A 27,613-nucleotide genomic window follows, 5' to 3' on the forward strand; every position below is an offset into this window, starting at 1 on the left:
CGGATGTGATTGGTTTATGGGCGAAGGGGGCGGGTTCTAAGTACCCGTTTTCCGCGCCAAAATTCTTTTTTAAATGTTCATGGAGTTTGTTTTTAATATTGTACCTGAGGAAGACGTATTTTAACGTCGAAACGCGTTGTGCTCGTTGTTGGCATCACAGAATCCTGAATGTAAGATTTTATATATCTTTTAATAAATGATACTGTTGTTACATTTTTTTTTTTTTTTTAATTCTTTATTTTTGCACACGATAGGTAAGGCAAGAATAGTACAACTTGGAGGCTTGCGCAGAAGCCAATGGACAATAATTCAATCTCGTACACACAGTCATTGACAGTAGACGATAGCACAAGCCCCTTTACAAATTCTGGAAAACTTATCCCCCATCGAGGATTTTATGTTTCCTTAAAATTCTACGCTTAACACTCGATAGGCATAGCCAGAGCAATATAACTGTGAGGCTTACGCAGAAGCCAAAATGCCAAAGCTCAGGTTCGGAAACATACATTTCGACTTCAGCCCACTTGCCAAGCCTCGCTATAATTTCTACCTCTCTTTTTTTTTTAAATTCTTTATTTATTCCAGTACAAGACATCTCAAGCAATTCACATACATCAACTTTGCGATCAGCATAAACAAGCCTATACACTGAGATTAGAACACATTACATTTGCAAACTAAATTAACAAAAAAGTTCCGTTATCAGAGATCGCTAAGTATCCGCATGTCCCCGATCTCCAGAGTAAACATCAGTCCAAAGGAGGCTTGGACATCCCGTCTGGGTTTTTTCAATATATAAAACGGTAAACTGATAACAGACATTAACGAAAGATCGTGTTTATAATGCAAAAAGAATATTAGGGACATTACACCCAATCCCAGTGCAGAAAACACAACGTGTCCGCGTATTTTTTTGGGGTGTTCCCTACGCTTTAGCCGCATGTGCGATCTTGATCAACAAATAAAGATTGTAAAGGTAAAGAAGAAAGGAAGAGCATAAGAGGCGCCTCGGAGGATCGAGGACTTAGAAAAAGAGGACATAGGGGTAGGAAAGGGGGGGTGGGGATGGGGGGGTAGGCCGAGGAATAGTGCCCAGGAATAAGGTGCCTGAAATTTTTTTTTTTTTTTTCCTGTTTTGTCCCCACTGTCTCCCTCAGTAGGTAACGTGAGCTTTCCCTGTGGCCAGATCAAGGTACTATATTCCACTCCCTTCATTTACTACCCTGCACGCAAGTGGGATCCCTAAGCTTCCCGTCCCAACTCAAGCGTTCGCAGTGCTATTTATCCAGGGGTCCAAGATTTTATCAAATTTCCTCTGTGTCCCCCTGACCTGAGCAGTCAGCTTATCCATCAAGAAAGTATCTCAAATTTTTTGTTTGACCATCGCAATAGTAGGCGAGCTCTTCTGCAGCCACACCTGCGCCAGCGCTCTCCTAGCAGCTAGGTTTATTTTATGAACGAGGTCTTGTTCCGTTTTCGTCCAACCATCTATGAGTCTGGATAGCAGATACACCCATGGATCTAACTTAACCTCCCTTCCACAAACTTCTTGCTGCAGAGCCGCAATCCGCCTCCAATAGGCCTGAGCCTCTACGCAGTCCCACCACATGTGAATATAAGTTCCCTTAAGACCGCAGCCCCTCCAGCAAAGGTCCGTTGGGTTTACATCGTCTTGTAAGATTGTTCCTGCAGAGAGACACAAACCGAAGACTTTGCAGCCATCTCCCAGATATCTTGCCATTCTGCACCCTCTAATATCTCATTGAGGTCTGCCTCCCACTGGTCTGTATACACAAGATCCCCCCATTCCAGAGTGCGTGAGCTTAAATGAGAGTACAAACAGGATATAAGGCCTGTCGGGAACTGTTCCCCTTTGCACATCTTTTCAAAGAAAGTCAACGGAGTCAGCGCCGCCGTTTTGATCCGGGGATCCCTAGCAAAGTCCCTGAGCTGAAGATACCTAAAATAGTCAAATGGACGCAGCGGAACTCTGCTCCGCAACGCATCGAACGTAATAAAGGATCCATTTTCAAACAATTCACAAAACCTTTGCAACCCCGCGTTCTCAATACCCTTGAAATCTCGGGGATACAATCCTGGCGAAAAAGCCTTGTTTCTCAAGAAAGGGGTCATGGGCGATAGGGCAGAGGTCAGGCCATATTTGACGGCGGCAGAGTCCCAAATCTTAAGGGAGCCATGTATCGCCGGGCACGCCACTCGATCAATTGGTCTTTGTTCTTTAGGGGTCCACATAAGGAATTGAGGTAGGTCCTGGCCCATCATAGAGGACTCCAAATCTACCCACCTCCTTTCCTCTGGGGGTGAGTGCCACAAAGCTATTTGAGCCAACTGGGCCGCCACGTAATAATAGTAAAGGTTCGGAAGGCCAAGGCCTCCCCTATCCTTTGCTCTATATAGAACGTTGCGAGAGATTCTATGGCGCCTATTTTGCCAAACAAACTTGCCTATGGCCTGTTGAAGCGGCCCCAAGTTAGATTTTGTCACGTGGACCGGAAGAGCCTGGAACAAGAAAAGTATCCGAGGCAGTACGTTCATTTTCACTGTGTGTATCCTTCCGATCCACGAGATCGGCTTATCAATCCAATTTTCCATGTCGGTGATCAACTGTCTTATCAGCGGAATATAATTCTGCTGATATAGTTGGGTGGGGTCCGCCGTCAACCAGATGCCTAAGTATTTGATCTGACTTTTCTCCATTCGGATATGGTAAGTCTCCGCTATAAACGAAACCTCGGCTTCTGGTACACCTATAGGAATCGCACTTGATTTTCCCAAATTGACTTTATAGCCAGCAACTTCGCCGTACACCGTTAGTATCTCAGTAAGAGCCGCCATGGAAGCTTTCGAGTCAGTGAGCGTCAGCAATACATCGTCCGCGAATCCCGAGACCACATATTGCGAATTCCCTACAGTAACTCCTTTGATACCCGGGGCCCCCCGTATAGCGTGTAAGAGGGGTTCCAGCGAGAGGACAAACAGCAGTGGCGAAAGTGGGCATCCCTGTCTCGTGCCGTTGCTCAAGCGAAACGGAGCGACTCGCGCTCCCGAGATCTGTATCTGCGCCTTAACGTTGGAGTACATAGCCTTAACAGCAGTCACAAATCTGCCCGGCAAGCCGAAGTGGTATAATACTTCGAATAAATAATCCCACTTGACCCTGTCGAACGCCTTCTCGGCATCTAGTGACAGCATCAGTGTCGGGGTGCCCCTCGCAACCTGTCTCCCTATTAGGTCAATATTACGCCTCGTGTTTTCAAAAAGCTGTCGACCTGGAATAAAGCCAACCTGGTCCGGATGTATCAGGCCTGTAAGGAGCGGGTTCAATCTGCCTGCCAAAACTTTAGCTAGAATTTTAGAGTCGTGATTTATTAGAGATATCGGGCGAAAATTTTCCGGAGCCGAGTCGTCCTTCCCCGGTTTAGGCAGCAGAACAATATTGGCTAAAGACATCTCCCTATCAGGTGTCCCTCCATCCATCAAGTCATTGAGCCAGGGTTCCAAGTGGGGCAGAAGCTCTTCACGGAAGATCTTATAGTAGCTGCCATCAAAACCATCAGGGCCCGGCGCTTTGTTGCTCTTCAAGGCGGAAATTGCTGCATCAATTTCGTCAGCTGTAATAGGATTCTCCAAGGCCGCCGAGGCGACCATATCCAGCTTTGGAAGGTGTGACCGGGAGAGGAAAGCCCGTATCTTATCTAGGGCCCGACCTGAGTCCGCGCCGTCCTCCGCAGAGTGATTATAGAGCTTAGTGAAAAAATCCGTAAACACTTTGGCTATCTCTCTGGGGTTCGTCTGATATTTTCCCGCTGCATTTTTGATCCTCGTGATATGAGTACCCCGTTGCCGCGGACGAAGGGACCTCGCCAACAAAGTGTCCATCTTGTTCGCCTTTTCATAGTAGTTGCGTTTGGACCATACGATAGCTCTCGCGGTGTCGTCTAGAAGTAGTTCCCTGATCGAGTGCCGTACATCTTGCACCAATAATAAGTTAGGAGGCGTAGGGTCCGACTTGTGCCGTTGTTCTGCCGTTCTTAAAGTTGCCAGCAAGGACGTTAATAGTTGAGACTTCCGCCTTTTCTTCAGCGTCGCTTCCCTAATCAGAATACCCCTAATAACAGACTTATGAGCCGCCCATACCGTGGTTTTCGAAACCCCCGACTCCGCTTCTCTGGTGAAGTAATCCTTGAGTTCTCTACGGACGACGTCGACGACTCCTGGGTCCTGAAGTAAGGATCTATTTAGCTTCCAGGACCAAGGGGATGCCACACTCAGTTTATCCAAGGTAAGGGAGACTTCAGCGTGATCCGACCACGTTATGGAACCCACCGTGGATTCCAAGACCTTGGGAATAGCTAGTGAGTTCACCAAAAAGAGGTCTATCCTAGAATACGTACCGTGAGGTGACGAATAAAACGTATAGTCAATATCGTCAGTATGTTGTGCCCTCCATATGTCTACCAAACCTGTTTGCTGCATGAACGTGTGCAGTAATTTGTCCTGCCCCCCCCTCCTGTGAGACCGCGGAGCTCCCCTACACGGCCCCCTATCCATTGCTGGGGTCGGGGCAGCGTTAAAGTCGCCCCCTACCACAGCGATACCGTGTGGCAGCGTGAGCACCATGTGCGTCAGTTCCGCCCAGAAATCACTGGCTGGCTCATTAGGGGCATAAACATTAAGGAAATGTACAGCCTGGGAATGTATGGACCCCGAGACCAGAACGTAGCGTCCACCCGGGTCCGTACTAACCTTGCTAACCCTGAACGGGCATCTATGATGCACAAGAATGGCGACGCCATTCCTCTTATTAAGGGCTCTGGCTTCGTACGTGGTCCTATATGTATGGTCCTTAAGGGCAAACTTTGCCGATTTCGGCAAGTGTGTCTCCTGCAGGAAAGCAATGTCGGGGTTCATGCGTTTTAGCTCCCTAAACATAAGTCTTCTTTTATTCGGGGCGTTCAGGCCCTTAACATTGAGGGATATTAGTTTCACAGGCATGAGTTATCCTGCAAGATATCTCTGAGTTTAAGCAGTCCGATACGTCTAAACATGGACAAGTAGAACAGGGCAATCATCGACTCCCCCCCCAGAGGAGACATAAAAGAAAAAGGGTAATAGGGAATGAAAACAGAGAAAGTAGAAAAAAGAAAAGAAGAAAAGAACCAAACATTATGTACATATATCGCCTGGTCTCACCTATTGCCAGGCGTAATGGGGGTAGATGTCCCAACATCCCCAGAAAGACTAAAGACCCCTGGGATGTTAGGGACATGGACCAGCCAATAAAGACACTACTAGAGTGCCATCTTCATCACAATAAAAAATATAACATATTTATAACCTGCGCTACCATGCAGGGTGAGCAAGGCTACTATTAAGGGCTCAGCAAAGGGCGCAATCTGGAAGGCTAGGGTAGGGCATGAAACACAGTACACTTCATTGCTACAACTAATACTATATTTTCAATTGTATTTTCTTTTCTTTTTTTCCCATTTTTTGTTGTTTCCCTTTTTTTATTGTAATATATTTTTTGGGGGTTATTATTATTTTTTCTTTCTCTCTTTTTTTTTAAAAATATTTTGATGTATTTTTTCTTTTATTATCCTTTTTTTCTTTTTGCTGCTTGCCTAGGGAGGGGGGTCCCAGCGGATATCAGGGGGAGGGAGAGGTCTCAGCGCAAAATGCTGTGGCATGGGGGACCTAGAAGAGACACAGCGCTATAACTCGCTCTAACACAATGCACACAAAAGTGTTGACCGCCGTCCCTTGACGTACAGGGGGGCTCCAGGATCCACTATGGGACAGAGAGCTGGTCACATGAAAGCCAATGGTGAGGAGAAAGCGGGAGTGTATGACCCCGCCAAACAAGGGACCCCCTGACACATTAAAACAGTTATTCCTCCCAGATGACCCCCACCCGCCGACGGGGGGATAATACATAAGGAAGCCCCAGTCGTCATGCCCCTCGCCCTCTCCCCCCCCCTCCACCACAGCGCCGTCCACCAGGGGTTCCGTCGAACCACAAAAAAAAAAAAAAACACAACCCCAGTTCGGCTCGATGAAAAAAAAACAAAGAAAAACAACCCTAACCCACCCAACGAGGGGAGGATGCCCCCCAAACACGCCAAATTCCGGTAATAACCCTTGCAGCCCTAACTGCTGCTCCCATTCTGAGCCCCCATGAGGACACCCCGTATCGGGCTAGGCCCCAGGACCCGCCATCCCACACGCATCCTACATACCATCCCCTGGGCTTTCAGCCGGCGCGCTCCCCTTCCAGCCGACTCCCCGAGCATCCGGACCTGCCGAGATCCGTGTGCCTCACTCACCCGCCTCGTACCACTCGCGTGGGAGGGGGCACAGCACCTCCTCAGCCTGAGAGAGCTCCATCAACGGTACAGGATCTCGTATGTCAAGACTCTTCAGGAATTCCACCGGGTCACCATCCGCATGCAGAATTTTAGTGCGACCATCCCGAAAGGCTAGCAGCCGGAACGGGAAGCCCCAGGCATATTTCACACCGTGTTTCTGCAGTAGCCCCGTCACCGGGCGCCACAGCCTTCGCTTTTGGAGGGTAGCCGGAGTCAGATCATGGAACAGGGTAAGTTCCGCCTCACCCACTCAGATAGGGCCTTCCCTCCCACGCAGCATGAGGGCTTCTTTCGTCCGGTAAAACAGGAATTTGATAATTACGTCCCTCGGGCGGGTATCGTTCGCCCGCTTCGCTCTGAGAGCCCTGTGCGCTCTCTCTATGTGCCATTGATGGTCCGGCACGTTTGGCAGCAGAGGCCTTAGGATCTTGGTCACGACATCCATCAGCGGGCCTTCCCCCTCCTGTTCAGGGAGGCCCCGAAGCCTGATATTATTTCTCCGGGACCTGTTCCCCAGATCATCCAGGGAAGATTCCACTGCAGTCAATCTAGCGGAGAGCCGGTTAATCTGGGCTGAGGCAGCGTTGTGGGCCACGGCCGTGGACTCCACACGCTGCTCAAGCGTCGCTGTCCTCACCCCCAAGGCCTGGATCTCGGCTTTAACTTCGTGGGTGTTCCTGGTGATCTCGGCCGCCAGGTAGCCCCGGACTTCTGCCAACTTAGTCAAAATCTGAGCAGCGTTGGCCTCAGAGATACCCGAGGCCGCCGCCGCACCTGGGCTGGGAGGGGAGCGAGGCGCCATCGGGCTCTCCCGTCCGCCATCTTGAGTGCTTGATCGCATGGCTCGGGAGGCAGCGAACAAGTCGGACACCGTCACTCCCTGCTCCACCGGCTTTCTGGGCTGTTTCTTCTGGGCACATTTGTCCATATCGACTCCCCAACAACGTACCTCGGTCAGGTAAGCCTTTCAGGCTTTTTTTATGCTGTAGTTAGCAATTGGCCTCGTGGTCCTAGCGGAGCTTCACTTGGACACGTCCATCTTGCTCCGGCTTCAGGCCACGCCCCTGTTGTTACATTTTTAATTGGTGTTTGCCTATCCTATTCTTCCTATACACTGAGGATCAAGCTCCATCCTTTTGGAATTCATCAGAGAAAATGTTTCTAAGTGATATTACCTGAGCCAGTTCCTTCATTAACAGGCTCCAACACATGTGAGTGGGACCATATAGACTACTATATTAGATCTACCCACTATTGCAGTATTATGCTATGATTTTTTTTCCGTTTTTTATGTACAGGATTAATGCCTACTGACATCTGTTTTATTGGGGTATTTATCCTTAGTTTTATTTGATTTATACATTCACTTAAGGTGGATATACCACCGATATATATCTTTGTGAATCTATCACATGCGCTGCACACTTTTTTGTATTGTTGTGTTCTAGTTTCAAAGAGATGTGGCAAAAATTGTGCAAGCAACCATTTATAATTGGAACGCATTTATTATCTTGAATCATATACAATACTTACACATATTGTAAGCTATAGAGTATGTTTGCTTAGTATTAGTAGACAAATCTTACCTGCGTAAAAAACTCTAACTTAAGGCATGATTAGACCTTTTTGAACTGCAGAGGATTCTGGACTGAATGTTCTTTAAGCTCAACTGTTACGTTTAAGGTCAAGGTCCGACTTCAGGACTTCAGGAGTGGCTAGGGCGGGGGATACTGCGGGGGACTTGAGATGACAGGGTTAGTGTTTATTAAAGATAGTACGTTACCTGGAGCTATTTCTTGTAGCATGCTGTGAGGAGGGAGGAAATATATATGTTTTAACTATGCAAAACTTAGATGCCAATTAAATATCCCGTGTAGTAGAGCTGCTTGCCAACGGGTACTGATAGGCGAAGATAAGGACTATCCCGTGAGAGGTGAGGCCCTGCCATTTGCCCCGTGTCTGAGAGAGGCCCTACCTTTGATTTGGGCCATGTGGACTTGTACCTACTATGCGCAGCTGGGTGTTAACCTCTTGTGGATGAGCGTTAACATAACCTTACACGTGTGAGTAACTGCATAGAACCACAGCGAAAAGGACTGTAAAAAGGCACCTGACGAAACTATCTGTTGTGATGCAAACCGAAGAATAGAATGAAATGCCGTGATTCACAGTAGGGAAAATGTGTGCACAAGAGAGGAACCTGAAAAGGAGTTTGATTGTAGTTTAAGCTTAAAGATGATATGTGTTCGTATAATAAATACCCTATAATCATTTACTTGATAGGCTTGGGATCGTAAATGTCTGTATTATACGATGCCTATGGTGTAACTTCTTAGACAGAAACAGATAGCATGACCGAAAGTTAATCCTGATGGACTTCTTGAACTTAAATAACATAGTGAAATGTATGCAATATTAAATAGCGTGATGAATGAATTGAATGCGCATGGAGAACCCTGCGAATGTCAAGTGTGCAGAGACAAGTCCCTATTAGTTGTTAAGGATTTGAATGGTATTCGTTTGGTCGTAATGAAGGCAGAGTGATGCCTCGATGTTTGATATGAAACAAGTGGGAATTCTGTTTACCCTGTCTTATTAGATTGCTAATGCTTTAACCTGCATTGCTTGTATAATTGGCGTAGACGTGATAATTAAGCGATAGTATGAGTCAACGTATGGTAATTTAGAACTCAATGTACTGAAATGCCCCTAATGGGTTACAAAGTAAATAGTATATCTGTAATGCATAAATCTGGAAGCAGTCACTATATGTACGTAAGTGTCTTGAGGACCTGACGATGGTCCAATACAAGGCCTAAACCTGTACAACGTGTAACGTAAAAGGCAGTGTGAGGCCCAATATACGTATTTAACTGAAAATATATGTAAGAAAAATGCCTGAAACAAATTGTTGGAGGAAACCGCTGATCTTGGTTTCTACTAGATTGACATGGGCACCTAGTGTATGTGGTATAATAGGATCACAAGTGAGTGACAAGTTGGGGAAATATATATATTTGGGTATCCTTGTACTGCTATATCTAATATCTAGTAGACCCTTAGCCCGTAAGTGATTGACGTATTGAAAGCATGGATTAGCCTTGTATGATAGTTCTAACATACTGTTTGTATTACTGTAAGGGTATTTAAACTCATAATCGAAACTAAAGCTATAACAAGGCGGGAAATAATCCACTAGGATACCTGATCTGATTATCGGATCTGAAACATAGTGATTATGCATGATGGGTTTGTAGGATGCCGTCCCCCGACTTACTAGGTGTGTGTGTGTTTGTGCTGGCTGACTAGCTAGTGCCGCAATGCGGCGAAACGATTACTCTAGATTGGTGACAGGTGAGGCCCTGCTATTTGCCAAGCGGCTTGAGAGGCTCTATCTATGCGTTGGCACGAGGGCATAACGTGGCCACTGAACGTTGTGGTGGGGTGTCGGCCTCTCGGTGACAGTTAAACACAAGATAGAATGGGAGTGACAGGTGCCCTCTCTATGCCACAATGCGAGGCGACTAACTATGATTTGACCCGAGGGGCGTAGTACCTCCAAGTATGAGGATGGGTGTTGGCCTCGCGGGACCACTAACCTAAGGTGAAGAAGCCAGGGGGAATAATAACTAGTGGACACCTAGGAACCTGACAGCCAGCCACTGCTAACTAAGAGGGAAGGTTAGTTAGTGAGAGAGAGGACATACCATGGAACGAAACGTGGGTGGTAATGAGTTAGGATCGTAAGGCTGACCGAAACTGGAGTGCCCTGTGAGCACGGCGGGGTCCAGATGGTCGGTATGTATGAACTAGAATGCGTGTATGTATGTATGTATGTATGTATGTATGGCCCTCGGGGCTCGTGGTGCCAGATCGTGGCCCGTTTTTGTTGTTGTTTTTTTTATGTTTCAGTATAGATTCGGATCTTGTTCATAGTACTGTTAAAACGCGTACTCGCCTTCGCCGAGGCTTGTTCATCAGAACTGCAGATAACGTGAGTGTGAGCTTAATGCACTTGTTTAGAAACATATGTGCTTGTCTGCACAGAGGTGTACAGGTCAAGGTAATCAGGCAATCTTAAATGCAAAGCTGAATATGTCAGAATCTTTAAATAGGTTTAGTAATGTAATGTGCAGGCGTAATTGTCAAGTATGTATAGCTGTGTTTATTCAAAGCGTCTGCTGATGAATGTATTTGGATAATTAGCCAGCATAATGCTGATAATGATTAACCATGCATGGCAAAGCGCTGGGCATTCTTCTGGCATTCGACGGGTTAATGTTTGATACATTGTTGCACCTGATGCTCCCCAAACATTCTGGCAGCTGGATAATTAACCCTTTAATCCCATTTTGCCCAGCTAGTTAATTTTTTACTCTTTAGCAGTCAGTGTATCCCCCCTCTTCCTGGCAGTCAAATTCGGGGCAGGGGTTAGCATCCAAACGTGGTTATAGGAAGCTAGCAATGACACAACCCCAAACTGCCCTCCCCTGCTGGATCTGCCCTCCCTCCTCTCCCTTCCCTCTCCGGTGACCCCGGCTCTCCGGATGGGGATTTGGCACTGAGACGCAGGCTGCTGGGATTGGAGAGGTAAGGGCACCCCCTCCCCCCTGCAGACAAACCATGGGCACCCACAGGGACATGGAGTCCGAAAACCCATAGAGTTTACTAGGGAAAAGGGTATTATCAGAGTGTGTTCTTTTTGGGGGTGTGGGGGCCGAGAAGAAGAGAGCCAGATCATTATACTCAATAGACTTGGCAGGGACAACACTGATTGACAAGTGTCAGAGCTGTCCAGTGAGGAATGTGTTAATGTCTGAGTGCATTGGAGAAGGTGCTAATCATTGGTGTATTTTATTAGTATATGACTGTCTGGATTCCATTAATTGCCTGCTATAAAGTACATTTACCCAAATATATATTAGTACATGATATTGTTTTTTTAGAGGTATTGATACGAACTTCGCGCGAACAGTACTGAATAAGCATTAGGAAACGGCACAAATTAATACCCGAAATGCCGTTCGAATGCAGACTAATTAATGAACCTAAAACAAGTATTTCATTTAAACTAATAGAAAACTGAATTAATACGAATTGTCCCGTGATAGTGCCTGGAGATGTAACCGAACGGGGGAATCCCACAACGGCTGCGTTCGTTTTTTGTTAATACTCACGAATTGTATGAAAGTCATTTGGAAGGCTGTGTTCTTACAGACAGCCGGCGGGAGGAAATGACGTCAGAACTTTGTGAACCGGAAGCAGAACAGAGGAACTTCAAAACGGCGACGATAGGTAAACTGGGATTACTGGGGATTTAAATAGGAAAATAACCCCTCCCACAAATTCAGGCATTTGCCTTCCACATATCTGCATAGATGGCCCAGACTTCACAGCAGGCACTTTACAGTGCCACCTGGAGCCGTGGCTCCACTGCTGCCAATAGACGGGCCGGCCCTGGTGATAGGCCTGATGGCTGTGTGTAATATGTATGCTATTTGTAAAGGGTGTATTAACTGTGTGTGATATATCTGTGCTTGGTTTATGGGCTGTGTGTGATGGATATTTAATTCATATAAAGATATGCATGTTGGCCCATATGTGAATGCAGGTGTATATTTATTTAGAGTCACATGCACACAGTTATACATATACACTGTTAAATACAGCCACATGCACACACAATCAGAGTGATGCGTGTGCCAGCAATCTACCGTAGCCATGAGATCAGCTAGTGCAGTATGAGGTCCGTAAATGATGGGCACATACTCACACACAGTTACAGGTATATAGCCAAACACACAGACACACAGAGTTACAGGCAGGCAGTCACACACACAGTTACAGGCAGGCAATGACAAACACACACAGGTACAGGCAAACAGTCACATATATACAGTCGCACACACACACACACGATTACATGCAGACAGTCACACACACAGTTACAGGCAGACAGTCACACACATAGTTGCAGTCACACACACAGGCAGGCAGACACACACACACACACACACAGACACAGGCACAGTCATACACACAGTTGGAGTCATACACACAGGCAGACAGTCACACACACACGCACAAAGTTACAGTCATACACACAGGAAGACAGTCACAGACACAGTTGCAGTCACACACACAAGCATACAGTCACAAATACATTTGCAGTCACACACACATGCAACAGTGATACACACAGTTACATGCACACACACAGTTATAGTCACACACAGTTACAGTCATACACACAGGAAGACAGTCACAGACACAGTTGCAGTCACACACACAAGCAGACAGTCACAAATACATTTGCAGTCACACACACAGGCAACAGTGATACATACAGTTACATTCACACACACAATTATAGTCACAAACAGGCAGACAGTCACGCACTCAGTTACAGTCCCACACACAGGCAGACAGTCACACACATAACTACAGTCACACACCTAGGCAGGCAGTCATAGTCACATACAGCCAGACAGTGGCACACATAGTTACCTTTGTGTGCTGGAAGGGAGGAGTGGAGGCAGTGCAGCTCCTGGAGTCTGGTTGTTGTTGGGAAAGCAGGAACTCCTTCCTGCTTTCCCCTTCCTGTGCAGCAACGGCTTCTGGCCATGTTTAGCCCAGCGCCACTGCTGTTTTAGCTCTGCCTCTGCTGCTCGGTAAACCCCGCTCTATCGCTCGGTATGCCTGCCCTCGCTGCCATGTTTTTATTTTTTTATTTTATAGTTCCGGGTGGAGAATAATGAAAACGTCCACCTGGGTAGCCGGACCTGCTTTAACATTCACTTCACATCTGGTCATGTGTGAGCTGTGTAGGCCGCATGGTGCCCCCTGCTGCCTTTGCGCCCTGTGCAGTCGCACAGCTAGCACACCCCTAAGGCAGGACCTGAATACATGTTGACATTACGTAACCAATACTTTAAATGCCTACCTTAATTCCCTCTCCGGTTAAGTGATGCATCTGGTGTATGCAGATAATCTCCCCCTGTCCCAGCCATCGATGACGTGTACTGGGATATTCCACTAGAGAATACAGAAGCAGTGCCTATTCTAAAAGAATGATATTAAAATGTTGGAGGTTGTATCCTAGTAGTTTTATGGTGTTGTGGGCTTATTTAAGGTTGAGGTGGCAAAAGTATGTGAACGCCACCATGGTATCGATTGAGTGCGGATTAGCGATTAGAAATTCTGAAGTGAATTTTTGTAAATGATCAGAGCTCTAGTATATGAACAGTTGGTATTTGCAGAGAGTGATGCATGTGCCAGCAATCTACCGTGGCCATGAGATCAGCTAGTGCAGTATGAGGTCCTGAATAGTGATGTCCCGAATGGTTCGCTGGCGAATAGTTCCTGGCAAACATAGCTTGTTCCGCCCCCTATTCGTCATCAATGAGTAAACTTTGACCCTGTACCTCACAGTCGGCAGACACATTCCAGCCAATCAGCAGCAGACCCTCCCTCCCAGACCCTCCCAACTCCTAGACAGCATACAATTTAGATGAATTCTGAAGCTGCATTCTTTTTTTTTTTTTTATTATTATTTCTTTTGTGTGTTTGTGTTTATTATACATTATCCCCCCATAGCCAGTAACCTGTGTTTATTATACATTATCCCCCCATAGCCAGTAACCTGTGTTTATTATACATTATCCTCCCATAGCCAGTAACCTGTGTTTATTATACATTATCCTCCCATAGCCAGTAACCTGTGTTTATTATACATTATCCCCCCACAACCAGTAACCTGTGTTTATTATACATTATCCTCCCCATAGCCAGTAACCTGTGTTTATTATACATTATCCCCCATAGCCAGTAACCTGTGTTTATTATACATTATCCTCCCCATAGCCAGTAACCCGTGTTTATTATACATTATCCCCCATAGCCAGTAACCTGTGCTTATTATACATTATCCTCCCATAGCCAGTAACCTGTGTTTATTATACATTATCCTCCCATAGCCAGTAACCTGTGTTTATTATACATTATCCTCCCATAGCCAGTAACCTGTGTTTATTATACATTATCCCCCCACAACCAGTAACCTGTGTTTATTATACATTATCCCCCCATAGCCAGTAACCTGTGTTTATTATACATTATCCTCCCCATAGCCAGTAACCTGTGCTTATTATACATTATCCTCCCATAGCCAGTAACCTGTGTTTATTATACATTATCCCCCCATAGCCAGTAACCTGTGTTTATTATACATTATCCCCCATAGTCATTTATCGTTGGCCCTAGGCAGCATGATGTCTTAGGCCGGCCCAGTGAGTGAGTGAGTGAGTGAATAATATAATATATATGTTAAGAAACATATTAGTAATATATGTAAATCGGGTTCATGCAAAGAGGGTGAAAAGGTATTAAAGAAAAACACACTTATTGCATCAAATTTACAAAGCCAAACTTTTAAAAGCTTTCCTAATTTCTTTCTCGGGATGAGGAATATATCGGTTGTAGACTGAGGATTTCCATATGCCCAATCTCTTAATAATATGCACTGGAGTGTCAGTGTTGAAGGAGACTGAAGCTGCCCCTATTCTAAATGAAAGACCCGAGACATGGATACAACCCAATCTTAGGAGTAGTGTTCTGATGTAGAAGATGAATTTAGCCCTAGTCAGAGGGATTCAGTGAGAGTAGTGGTGAAATGTGTGTGGCATGACTGAGTGTGGGTAAGTAAGAGTCAAGTATTTTAACTGGGCACTAGTTCTAGGTGGGATAAAGTGGTATAGCGGATGGATGAGTAGTTTGGTTCGTTTTAGAGGTTTGTAGAGAAAGTATATAGTGATCATGATTTTTAGCGATATCCAATATTTTTAAGGTGGTCCCAGTGCCACCACTCATATCTGGTGTCACAATAGCTTGCATTTAAAAAAAAAATAAACTTTTTTGACTGTAATATAATAGCAGTCAGTTTCCGGGGGCTTGTTGTCACCTTTCGGGGACCCTTGGTGTTGTATGTGGCTGGGTGGAGTAAGAGACCTTCAATGACATCAGTGAGGACAAGGAACGGGACATGGCTAGCTTGGTATCCAACCTTGTGCAAATGGGGAGTTTGCGGTTGTGCAAATGGACTGTTTGCGGTTGTTTGCCGTGCGTTAAACGGGGAGTTTGGTCTGTCACTGTGAAGCGAGCGTAACCCTTACACTACCTGATCGATACAACATCATACCCGATGTTTTAAAGCACGTTATTCCAAACAATTTCGGAATGTTAGGTGATTTATGCCCTTTATGGATTAAAACCAGACTCTGCATCAACTATGTAATTTTCCATGGGGTTTTGCCATGGATCCCCCTCCGGCATGCCACAGTCCAGGTGTTAGTCCCCTTGAAACAACTTTTCCATCACTATTGTGGCCAGAAAGAGTCCCTGTGGGTTTTAAAATTTGCCTGCCTATTGAAGTCTATGGCGGTTCGCCCTTTCGCGAACATTTGCGGAAGTTCGCGTTCGCCGTTCGTGAACGGAAAATGTTATGTTTGCGGCATCACTAGTCCTGAAATGTTGGGGTTTTGGTAGGTTGTTTGGCAGCCGTGGGGAGCGCTTGGAAGAGTGATTGAGAAAAGGTTTTGGTTGCTATATTGTCTTGGTCTGGCATGTGTATACAGACAAGGTTAAATTGTTGTGTTGCTGCCGGCCAAGTCAACTTCCTAATAAACCTCATTATAGTTAGTGAGCAGGGGCCAAACTTTATTTATAATTTCAGATGCTGCTGTGTCGTCTGAGTAGCATTTGACAAATATCCCCCACCATAGGCAAATTCCCTATAATCAACTTTTTTGAAAATCAACATATGTAGTCAAAATTCTATTTTAAGAAATCTGACAGAAATAGCTATATACAAAGAAGGAGTTGCCACTATAAACCATGGTTGAGAGGTATTAAGAAAAGCCAAATAACTAAAGTAAGAAGAAATTGCACAGAGATTCAAGATGTTGAGGCACAGGCTGAGCTTATAAAAAAAGAAACTTGTTAAGAAAGGATACAATAGAGACAGCATTAGGAAAGAACAAAAAAGAATGACTATAATAAATAGAAGTTAACTGCTTACAAGTAGTATTGACAATAAACAGAACTGGAAAGTCTTTATTTTCATGGATATTGACCATGTTAAACCTTACCGAAGAGGAGGAGATAGGGTACAAAATGTGTCCCAGATAGAAACTTATTGGATTCATAGGCTACCCTGGATATGCATGGGTTATAGATATTTACTTGGTGTGGTTTATTTAGTATGTATGAAGATAAGAGAGACACCGGGAACCCCCATGAATATCCATGCATATCATAAATAAAAATCCCTTCTGGAGTAATATAATGTAACTTAAATTAAATGAACAAACACTAAGGATTGTATAGCCAGTAAAAAATTAAAAAACTGTTTATTTCATTTGTAATTTATATTTTATAAATCAAATTTTGATTATTTCTTTAATTATTTAATTTACTATTAATTTTAGATGCATTTATAAGATAATTTGCAAATGGGATTAAATCAATCTATAAATCAATCTATATTTGATGCATTTTATATTCAATATGTGCATGGAATTTTAACTTTGGGAAATTTGTGTCTCTAATAAATGGTTGTATTACTGATTGCAAGAATACCTACAGAGAAAAGAGGCAAAGAGATGTACATAAAAACGCCAACAATACATACAAATACACCCTTGCATTTAAATGCACATACACACCTCTGCATTCAAACGCCAAGATTACACACAAATACACCATGGCAAAATTAAATGTAGACACACAACAGCAAGTACATCCCTACATTCACATATTCCATACAAAAACACACTTACAATCAAACACACTGACATTGCTCACATATACAACCCAGCAAGGATGGGCAAATGGTAGATTATTTGATATACAAACCAGCCCTCCATAACAAAACCAACATCCTTCAGTGAGTAATTCAAATTGAATTTCAAAATTTATGTGAAAATAGAAAGAAAGAAAAAAATCAGTTCTGTTTTCATTTGGTCACATTGGCCTTAAATTTGAAATTCACTTTGAATTTCCAGGCAATCTCACTCTCACTCTCATAGTGAATAAGCCCCTGTTAGATCTGTCTATAACAGTGATGGCGAACAATTTTTGAGCCTGAGTGCCCAAACCGCAATACAAACCAGCTTTTTTCCCTCAAAGTGCCAACACAGCAATTATACACACTGACACTCACAGACACAGTGACTGACAGACACACACACATTAACTGACAGACACACATACACTCATACACATTTCCCCCAACACTCACAAATTACTATTATTATTATTTTTTATTTTAATTTAACTCCACCCAGCCTCTGTGGGAGAACTGGAGTGGATTCCTCACCTGAGGACCAGTGGGGCTGCAGGGGCTGCTGGACAGGCAGGCCGGAGGCAAACTGGCTGAGTAGGCGGTGAGAGAGCTGTGATCTTACTGCTCAGCTCCCTCGTGTGCCGCTTAGTGATGCCGAGAGCCGGTCTGACGTCATATTCAGGCTCCCGGCATCACTAAGCGGCATGCGAGGGAGCTGAGCAGTAAGAGCTCAGGCTACAGAACTCCCTTGCCGCAAGCCTGCAATAGAAGCTGCCGCCCACCTCGTGGGGGGCCAAAAGGTATCTGGGAGGGACAGGAACTGTTTTATTGAGTACACATCGAATCCCAGGAATTCTATAGTCTGTGCCGGAATCAGGATGGATTTCTCCCAATTGATGAGAAAACCCAGAATCTGCAGTAGTTAAATCATCCATCTTGCGTGGAATCAAAGTCGATCGACCGACATGACATGATGAGGATTTTGTCAAGATATATAATCAAGCGAACTCCTCTCTCCCAGAGAAAAGACACTACTGGTTTCATTAGTTTAGTGAAACACCAAGGGGCTGAAGAAAGTCCGAATGGCAGACATGTAAATCTCCATCTCTTTCTGTACCGTGTGAAATGAAGCAGGTCTCTGTGGTCTTCCGCTATGGGTACAGTTAGATAGGCATCTTTCAAATCCAGTTTGGCCGTCCAGTCCGATGGCAGGAGGATGTCCCGAAGACAGTGAGTGCCCTCCATTTTGAAGTATTGATACCTGAGGAAGACATTCAGGGCCCGGAGGTTAATAACCGGGCGTTCTCCATCGCCTTTCTTGGGTACCAGGAAAAGAATGCTTGTGAATCCTTTGGATTCGTATGGCACCTCTTGAATTGGATTTTTTTTTTTAAATAAGTCTGATATTGCTGTTGAGATCAATTCCACTTGTGCCCTTGGCAAGGACGTTTTTTGAGGGGAATGAGCCTGAAAGGGTGGGGAAATCAGGTCTAAACAAAATCCCCTGACCGTTTGTAGAACCCATGCATCTGAAGTTAGTAAATCCCATGCTTACGGTACACTCGTGTCGCCAGATCCTGCTGACAGGTTGCGAGCAGCAGCCTGCAGCACAGGCAGGAAAGGAGGGGGGGGAGAGGTCTGGAAATCCGCGGCTCAGCTTAACACAGGACGGAAAGCACACACAGGAGGGAGGTTGCACCCCACATATAAATCTAAATAAGATCTCCTAAGAAACAAGTATAAATAAATAGTACTTGGCTGTTCTGAGGGATCAGCAAAGAAAGAGGAAGATATCCTTGGGAATATGCCTTTTATAGATTGTACGACTTCGTGATTGGCTTCCCTGTTTCTAGGCAGTGTTTGTTATAGGTATACATTTATTTAAGTTCAAATATTTTATCTCTCATTTTGCTGCTGATGGAAAATAAAGAAAGAGATTTGTATAATAGGAGCCTCTGTGTCATTAATAAAATCCTCACACTTTACCATTTGTTGGTGCATTATTACCTGCTGCCGGCAGGTGGCAGCATTAGTTCTCACTGCACACAGAATGATGTGTGGGCCCCTCTTGGCTGGCTGCGAGCAGGGATGTAAACAGGAAGTGTGGTGCTCGGGGGAGGCGGTGTTGCTGGAGAGACAGAGCTCGGGGAGAGGTGCATGCTGCTTTACACGGGCTGCCTGTCTAGCACCAGTGTCACCTGAGCGGAGCTGTCCAAGCTGGCCCCCGGCTGACACTTGGAGAGGGTTTCCTGCTGCTGTCACCCTGTGTCTCCCTTCACCCAGCCTTCCTGCTCTGTCTGTCCCTCTCCTCACCGACTGCTCAGCAGACAGCATGTGTGTACTGTGACTGGCGCCTGGCTGGGAGTATCTGTCCTGTTTTGTCTGTGCCCTGCTAACACTCTCTCTCTCCGTCTCTCTCCCTCTCCGTCTCTCTCTGTCTCTCTGATCTGCTCTCCTTCTTCTGTCTGCAGCCTGTCTGCCTTCCACCCCAGCACTGATCGAGCCTCCCTTTTCCCTCCTTGCTCCCTCCTATCTCCAGGCTGGACTCCTTCACTCAGTCAGTTATGCTGCTGCTGGTTGCTGCCTTCCTGGTGGCCTTCGTGCTACTTCTCTACATGGTGTCTCCTCTCATCAGCCCCAAACCTCTCAAACTGGCCGGGGCACATGTGGTGGTGAGTCTAGTCTTCATTAAACGACCACAGACCTTGCTGAATGTCTTTCTTGGACTGTTAACACATTTACAATAAGTAAATACACTAAAAATAAATGAATAAAACTCCTGGCATAGAAAAATGCATCCACTTGGGCATCAGTGATTTTAATGAATAGCCTTGAAGAATCCTTGTTTTGTAAAGTCTGCCAAATCACATGTTTAAATGGACACTCCACTGCCCTAGTAAAAAGATCCCTATTTATGCGTGGATTTAATCATGTATTTGCAAGCCCGTCCCTTCTTTGTCTGAATGAAATGTGATGTTTGGGAGTTAATGCAGCCGCTAGGCTTTCTTGCAATGATTGCTAAAGACGTTCTTGTGCTCTTTGTATTTTTATATATCAATGCTTTTGTTTTCTTCTTACTTTTACCTAGAAGTTTGCCAAAATTACAAGAATTCTGTATGACAACATTCTCCAAATGTTATTCACTAAACTCTGAAATTTAGTGAATTAAGGCCTAGATTTTAATAACTTTGGATGAACTTTTAAAGTGATGTAGATTTTTTTTTTGGTAAATTATTTATTAAGGTAAGCAGAAACATGCACAGTAAGTTTTGCCAGTAAGATCAAAGATCACAAAATATATTTTTCTTGTACACAGTAGCAACTCAAACACCTCAGTACATTACCATCCATTGGATCCAAGTATAGACCAGTGCCCAGGTTTGGGCCTTGGCACGTGGGTTAGTACATGCCCCCAGGGTTCTATACTAATTGAGTTTCATGCTGAATATACTGATTGAGTTTCATGCTGAAACAAGGATTGGCGACAAATAACCTTTCCATGATCCCAGAGACTTTCTGTCCCAGTGAGTGGTGGTGAGGATGACTGGCTACACAGCCTAGTTTAATAGTTGTGCCTATTTCTGGGTTGGTTAAAGCCAGGTTGTTTTGCTTAGAGGACTGAGAAGAGTGAGACTGTGGTGCCCACTAGTCCAGCTTGGCTCAAAATCTCAAGCAGATGTCATCAAAAACCTAAAGACACGCTGCCATTTAATGGTGCAGCATGTTCCGCATCATAAGTGTCTCTGGCAGTAAGACTGCCACCATCTTAGGAGTCAACTGCCATGTGACTGAGGTCAATATAGCTGAAAACATTGGCTAGTGGTAACTGAGCCGATCCAATAAGGACCGGGATAACCCCCACATGAGTGGGTGTGGTGTGAATGAGGCATAGCTAATAAAACTTCCAGAGCCCAGAAAGGCCCCAGGTCAAGAGCCTGCTGCTTCTCCTGCCCACGGTACACCATGACCCATGGCTAAGGAAGTCTGATATTATATGGACAAAGCCTTACATAGAGAGTTCAGTAATGTTGATTAGTATCAGCTAGGGATCGACTGATTATCGGTCTGGCTGGTATTATCGCCCAATATTCTGAATTTTCAGCAATATCGGTATCTGCCTATAAAGACGCCGATAATGCAGACCAGGGTCACCATCAGGGCATGACAACCGAGACGGTTGTCATGGGCCCGGAGGGCCCACAGCACACTCTTACTTACCTTATCTTCAGCTCCCCTGTCTAAATCTCGCAAGTCCCATGGCCATCAGAGTGTTGCCACGGGTTACCATGGCAACACAGCACGCAGGCTGCAAGAGTTAGACAGGGGAGCTGCTGGGAGTGGGAAGTAAGAGTGTTGCTTGGCCCCCTCTGCAGAGTCCATGCCACTGGATCACCAGGGAATGTCATATTCCCCCTCCCTGGCCAGGTAAGAAGCAGGGAGGGGGGACTAAAACAAAATGTAAAAAACAATTATATATATATTTTTTTAAATTAAAATAAAAATGCCCCCCCATGCCCTATTTTGCACAAATTACATTCCTACACAAACACTCGCTGCATTCATTATTTACACACTACATTCACTTTACACACACTATTCACTACACACACTACACAAACATAGACAATGCATTCATTATATACACACTACACAAACACTGCCTTTACTAGACACACACTACACAAACACACACACTCTGCATTCACTACACAAACACACACACTGCATCTACTACACACACATATAGTCTAGAAAACATAAAAAATTCTGACTGACATGTATATTTTGTGCATTTACCTTAATAAAAAAAATATAGAATATCGGCCTGAAAGTTCATAGTTTATCGTTATTGGCTCTAAAAAAAAAAATCCATATCGGTCGATCCCTAGTATCAGCTAAAAGTTGCGGAGCTGGTAGGTTAATCAACCAAGGGCTTGATATTCGTGAGGAGCTCTCACAAGACACGTATGTCCACCATGACCAATGATTTAATATTTTGAAAAATGTTTTAATATATATTTTCGAAATGCTAAAAATGATTTAATATTTTGAAAAAAATTATACAAGTTTTATAAAAATGTTTGTGTATTTCTAGCTGCTGGTGGGAGTAATTTAAATGCATTGTTTGTGAAGAAGCTTCCTTTTTTGTGTACTTAATGTTTATCTTTTAATCTGTAGGTTACTGGTGGATCAAGTGGCATTGGAAAATGTATAGCAATAGAATGCTTCAAACAAGGTGCTTTTATAACACTTGTTGCTCGAGATGAGGTAATTTTTTTTTTTTTTAATAGGTATTTATACTCTAGCTACTTTTTATAGTAATCTTTGGTGCCTATCCACTAAATGGTTAAGGAACACTCAAGTAGAACATTTTTTTTTTATTTTTTTCCCCCCATAGTTTAGTAGCTATATAATTAAAACATGCCTGCATATATTGCTGATTTTTTAAAATTTATTTTCCCCGTTGGGGTTATATATATATAAAAAAAAAAAACGCATCCAAAAGTTGCAAATTCTTTTTGTCTGCAGCTTTTGCAAGCACTCCCATTTTTTTCTCCAGCACAGACTTTGTCTTCCCATTGAGAAATCTCTGTATTGGAGCCATGAGCGTGCATGTGCTGGTAGTTTTTTTTTTTTTTTTTTTCAATTTGACAATTTTTATTTTGTTTGAAACGTTGGGGGTACAGAAAAGAAAAGAAAAGGTGAGGTTAGGAAAGGGGACATTGTACTGGTTTTACATTTTATGCATTACAGAATTACAATGCAAAATTACATTGTTTCATGCTTGCGTTATGCGACTATCTGGACCGGACGCATCTATTTGTCGCAGTTCAGGGTGATATTCTCAGCTAACTTGTCCCTGTTTGTGTTTGTGGCACTAACGTGCGTATGTGAGATGTAGGCAGGACAGCGTATAGGAAGGCAACTTTGGTAGGTCACACATGAATGGGGAGTGAGATGGGGGGAGGATGGGGGGGGAGCAGGGTGAAGTATCAGCATTCCGTTTGTCGGTCATTGTGGATCAATCGAATCCACTAATGTTCCTACAGTGTAGCATGGTAAGTTTCTATAGTATCGTTTCCTTCAGGACCGTGTCATCCTATATTATGTTGTCTTGGTGTGAGTATGGGTCCACAGACCCTTTGTTACAGTGGAGATATGTGTGTTTAATTCATTCTGCGTGTCTCATGTCGGGTGTTTTAGCTCCCAATCCTCCCATACTTCATGTTTCCAGCTATTTCTGGGTGGTACCTGTGAGATGTTAGATTCGTATTTCCCAACTTGGGTCACGTATCTAATTATTTCTTGTATGGAGGCATTATTTGGCGATAGCCAGTTTTTTGCTATACGTTGTTGAGCTGCCACCAGAATATGAAATATTAAATATTTCACGGATTTGGGGTAGGTGGTGCCGAACATGAAGAGGAGTATAGAGGACGGGGTGTTTGATATTGTGACAGACGTATGTTGGCGAATCAGTGAAATTACCGCACTCCAATATGGTTGGAGTTTCGAACATTGCCACCAGATATGAAGGAATGAGACTGATTCTTTTTTGCATCTCCAGCATGTGCTGGGTAATGTCGGGTCTATCGTGGCCAGTCTTGTGGGAACCATATACCAGCGGTAAAAGATCTTACGTGTTATTTCTAGGTGAGAGCGCACTGTGTTAAACCTTTTGTGATATTTGCAGAAGCCAACCAGGTTTTCTCTGGTATCGTTATGTTTAGGTCTTTTTCCCATGAGAGTACACATAAGAGGGTTTTGATACCTCGTCTGGGCAGCAACAAGGTATATTTAGTGGATATTTGTTTTTTTAACCTGTTTCCCTGCTATAATGCATTTCTCAAAGTCTGTCAGTGTGAAGCTAGTATGGGATTTAGAGTTCTGTGAGAGAGATTTCCACCAGGATGATAATTGGAGGTAGGAGTGGTGCGCCGTGTTCGGGAGGGTATGGTTTCTTTTTAGTTGGTCAAAAGTGGCTAGTTTCCCTTCGTGTAGGAGGGTATGTACATGAAGCACCCCGCATCTGTTCCAGACCCTGTAGTTAAAGTCGGGTATCACCCGGGCTAGAGCTTTAATGGGGGTTGAGAGGGGGATTGGGCGGTTGCTGCATAAGAGTTTACATGAAACATCCCAGATTTTTAACAACGCTAATGTGGCGGGGAGTGCTTGCGTGGTGCCGCCCCTACTGTGGGGGGGGTAGCCACATTAATGTATTAATATCTTGGTTTTGTAGCCAGTGTTGTTCAATGGTTACCCATTGTGGTCAATTAGATTCTAGGGTGATGGGGAAGAGGCTGGCTAGTACTGCTGCTCTATGGTACAGTTGCACATTGGGGAGCCCCATTCCTCCCGTAGTTTTGGGTTGGTATAGAGTGGATATGGCTACTCTGGGTCTTTTCCCCTGCCAGATGAAGAGGTTAATTTGTTGTTGGAGTGATGTGAAATAGGTTGGTGGTATCCATAGGGTGAGTTTCCTGAATAAAATTGTAATTTGGGCAGAATTACCATCTTAATAGCTGCTATGCGCCCTGACCAGGAAATGAATTTATTTTTCCAATTTTGGAGAGTTGTTATGATCTCCTTACTAAGTTTGGTATAGTTCAGGTTGTACAGGTTTGAAAGATTGTGTGGAAGCTTTATGCCCAAAAATGTGAGGTAGTCAGTTCTCCAATCATAAGAGAATTTTTCTCGTAGAGCCGTCAAGTATGTATCCTCCATCCCTACCCCCATGGCCTGTGTTTTGGAGAGATTCAATTTATAATATGAACACTTACTGTATTCTTGTAGTATGTTATGGAACACCGGCAGTGATACGTGGGGGTCAGTGATAGTGAGCCGGACATAATCTGCAAAGAGATTCAGTTTGTGTTCTCTACCTCCCCCCCATATCCCCCTGATCTCTGCCGAACTAATAGCTTTGGCTACGGGTTTTAGGGCCATAATATTCAAGAGGGGCGACAGGGGACACCCCTGCCGCGATCCATTCGTGATGGGTAAGGGTGTGGATTGAAATCCCGACGTGAAGACCCGAGCTTCTGTCTTGCTGTATAGTGATTTGACCACTGAGATGAAATGTGTGGGGAAACCAAATTTGACCAGGACCGCCCTTAGAAACTGCCAATGCAGGCGATCAAAGGCCTTTTCTGCGTCTAGAGATAAGAGACTCTTAGGGGATTGTTTATGCATGGTGTGTAGGAGTGCAAGGGCTTTTCGCGTTCCATCAGTACCTTGCCTGCCGTGCACAAATCCAACTTGGTCAGAGTGTATGATGTTTGGGAATATGTTCGTCAGGCGGTTGGCATACACTTTAGCTAGGATCTTCACGTCTGAGTTTAGTAGGGAAATGGGGCGGAAGTTGGCGCATTGGGTTGGCGGTTTCCCCGGTTTGGGCAGTGTGGCTACGTTGGCTGCAAGCATATCCGATGGCATGGATACTAGTGCGGTGGTGGATGTAAAGCGTGATACCATTTTAGGGGCAAGGATGGAGGAGAACTTTTTGTAGTACACATTGGGTAGTCCATCCGGACCTGGGGCTTTGTTTAGTGGTAGATTGTGTATGACTTTGTCTACTTCCAGGTGGGAGATAGGTGCCGCTAGGGGGGAGTCAGTTTGGGGAGGTCCACTCCTTGTAAAAACCTAGCTATCTCTTCTTCTGTGGGTTGGTGGACTGTGGGGTCATTTTTGAGATTATAGAGTTTCCCGTAGAACTCTGCAAATAGGTTACTAATGTCTTGTGGTTTAATTATTTTCTTTCCCTCTTGCGTGAAGAGGTGGGAGATTTTAGTTTGAGCTTGGACTTCCTAGAGCCTGCTTGCTAAGAGTGAGCCTGCTCTGTTACCCATGCAATATTCTCTAGTTTTCAGTCTATGAAGGGTGCGTGTTGCCTTGGCTATGTTAATGTCATTAAGCTCTGATTGGAGTTGGGTCATGAGTTCAGCGTCCTTTGGGTTAATCATATGGGATGTGGAGACATCCCTCAATTTCTTCAATAGAGTCAGAGATTTGGTTTGGGAGATCCGCTTGAGGTAAGAGGCTCGTCTTATAAACAAACCTCGTACTACTGCCTTATGTGATCCCCACACTGTGGTTGGAAGTATCTCTGGTGTTTCATTGGTGGAGAAGTAGTGTTTAAGGTCCGATTCTATTTCCAAACAAAACTGATCGTCTCGCAGAAGCGACTCGTTTAATCTCCATGGATTACATCCCCGGTACTTAAAGTCATCCTGGCAAGAGTGGCAATCACTGGCGCGTGATCGGACCACAATATATTTCCCAGGGTACATGATTGGATAAGATTGAGTGAAGGGCCTGGTATGAGTAACACATCTATTCTAGAGAAAGATTTATGGGGCTTGGAGTAGTATGAATATTCTCTGTCGGAGGGGTGGAAGGTCCTCCAGCTGTCGTATAAGTTGAATTGCGTCAGTACTTTGCAGTTTGGTTTAAGGGTCGTGAGTGTGGAGCGGAGTCCCTGCATATTGGTGTCTCCGCCGCTTCGTGTCCGATAGGCCTCCGCTGCTGCCAGTCTTCTCATGGTTAATTGCTCTGACAGGTAGGATGTCGTTTGGCGAACTGTGAGAGAGTGGACCCGCCATCCTCTCTGGTTTCCTGGGCCCGTGCTTGTTTGTTGCACTGGGTGTTCCCAGCTCCGCTGATGTGCATTCCTTTCTGACAATTTCGGTGCACGTGGCAGTCGCCATCTTATGTGGTGCGGTCGGGCCCTCAAGTGTGACAATGGCGCCTGTGTGCTCCGGCTGCCATGCCCCTGGGTGAGGACCGGGATCACCCCCCCCCCGGTCCATGGGGGGAGGGGGGGGGAACAGGGCCGGGTCCGCTCAGGTTCGAGCCCCAGGCTAGGTGCTGTGTGGCAGGATAGTGGTGCGGCGGCCGTCCGCCCCACTCACCGCCGGAGAAGGCCCCGGTTGGGGCATCACAGTTTTCTCCTCCAGGGGACTGTAGCTTGATAAGCCAGCCTCTCCCTGGCTCCAGCAGGCCTTCTGCTTTGGGCATTGTGGTTGCCGGTCGGCTTTTTGGCTGAAGAAAGTTTTTTTTTTTTTGGCATATTTGGTGCTGAACAGCAGGAGCTTCTTCTGCCTGCGACCGTCCAGCTCGGCGGTCCGGCCCCGCGACCTTATCTGAAATAGTTTGTAGCAATTCAAAGGCTATTGAGTTGTGAACATATATGGATACTCCCCTGGACTTGGATACATAAGACGAGTGAACATGGTTGGGGAAATGTTTCATGCCAAATTGGGGGGGGGGGGTGTGCCTTAGTGAAGTGGGTTTCCTGGAGACAGAGTATGTCCGCCATCAGTTTACGAGCTTCTTGTAGCAGCATGAGTCTTTTATGGGGTATATTAAGACCTCTTACATTATG

General features: G+C 44.9%; 1 protein-coding gene across 2 annotated transcripts in view; it reads left to right on the plus strand.

Annotated features, from left to right (window-relative positions):
• The first annotated feature begins 19,308 nt into the window (after positions 1 to 19,308).
• Positions 19,309 to 27,613, plus strand: part of KDSR (3-ketodihydrosphingosine reductase) — a 35,940-nt gene continuing 27,635 nt past the window's right edge. Inside the window, exons 1-3 of one of the 2 annotated variants that reach the window (XM_063451809.1) lie at positions 19,309 to 19,382; positions 19,769 to 19,901; positions 22,408 to 22,497. In XM_063451809.1, coding sequence (XP_063307879.1) covers positions 19,794 to 19,901; positions 22,408 to 22,497 — 198 coding nt within the window. In that variant the 5' untranslated portion in view covers positions 19,309 to 19,382; positions 19,769 to 19,793. Of the gene's footprint in view, positions 19,564 to 19,768; positions 19,902 to 22,407; positions 22,498 to 27,613 lie in introns of both variants that reach the window. The other variant, XM_063451808.1, reaches the window with a different exon arrangement.

The sequence above is a fragment of the Pelobates fuscus genome, chromosome 4, assembly GCF_036172605.1.
Source record: "Pelobates fuscus isolate aPelFus1 chromosome 4, aPelFus1.pri, whole genome shotgun sequence".
NCBI lineage: Eukaryota > Metazoa > Chordata > Amphibia > Anura > Pelobatidae > Pelobates > Pelobates fuscus.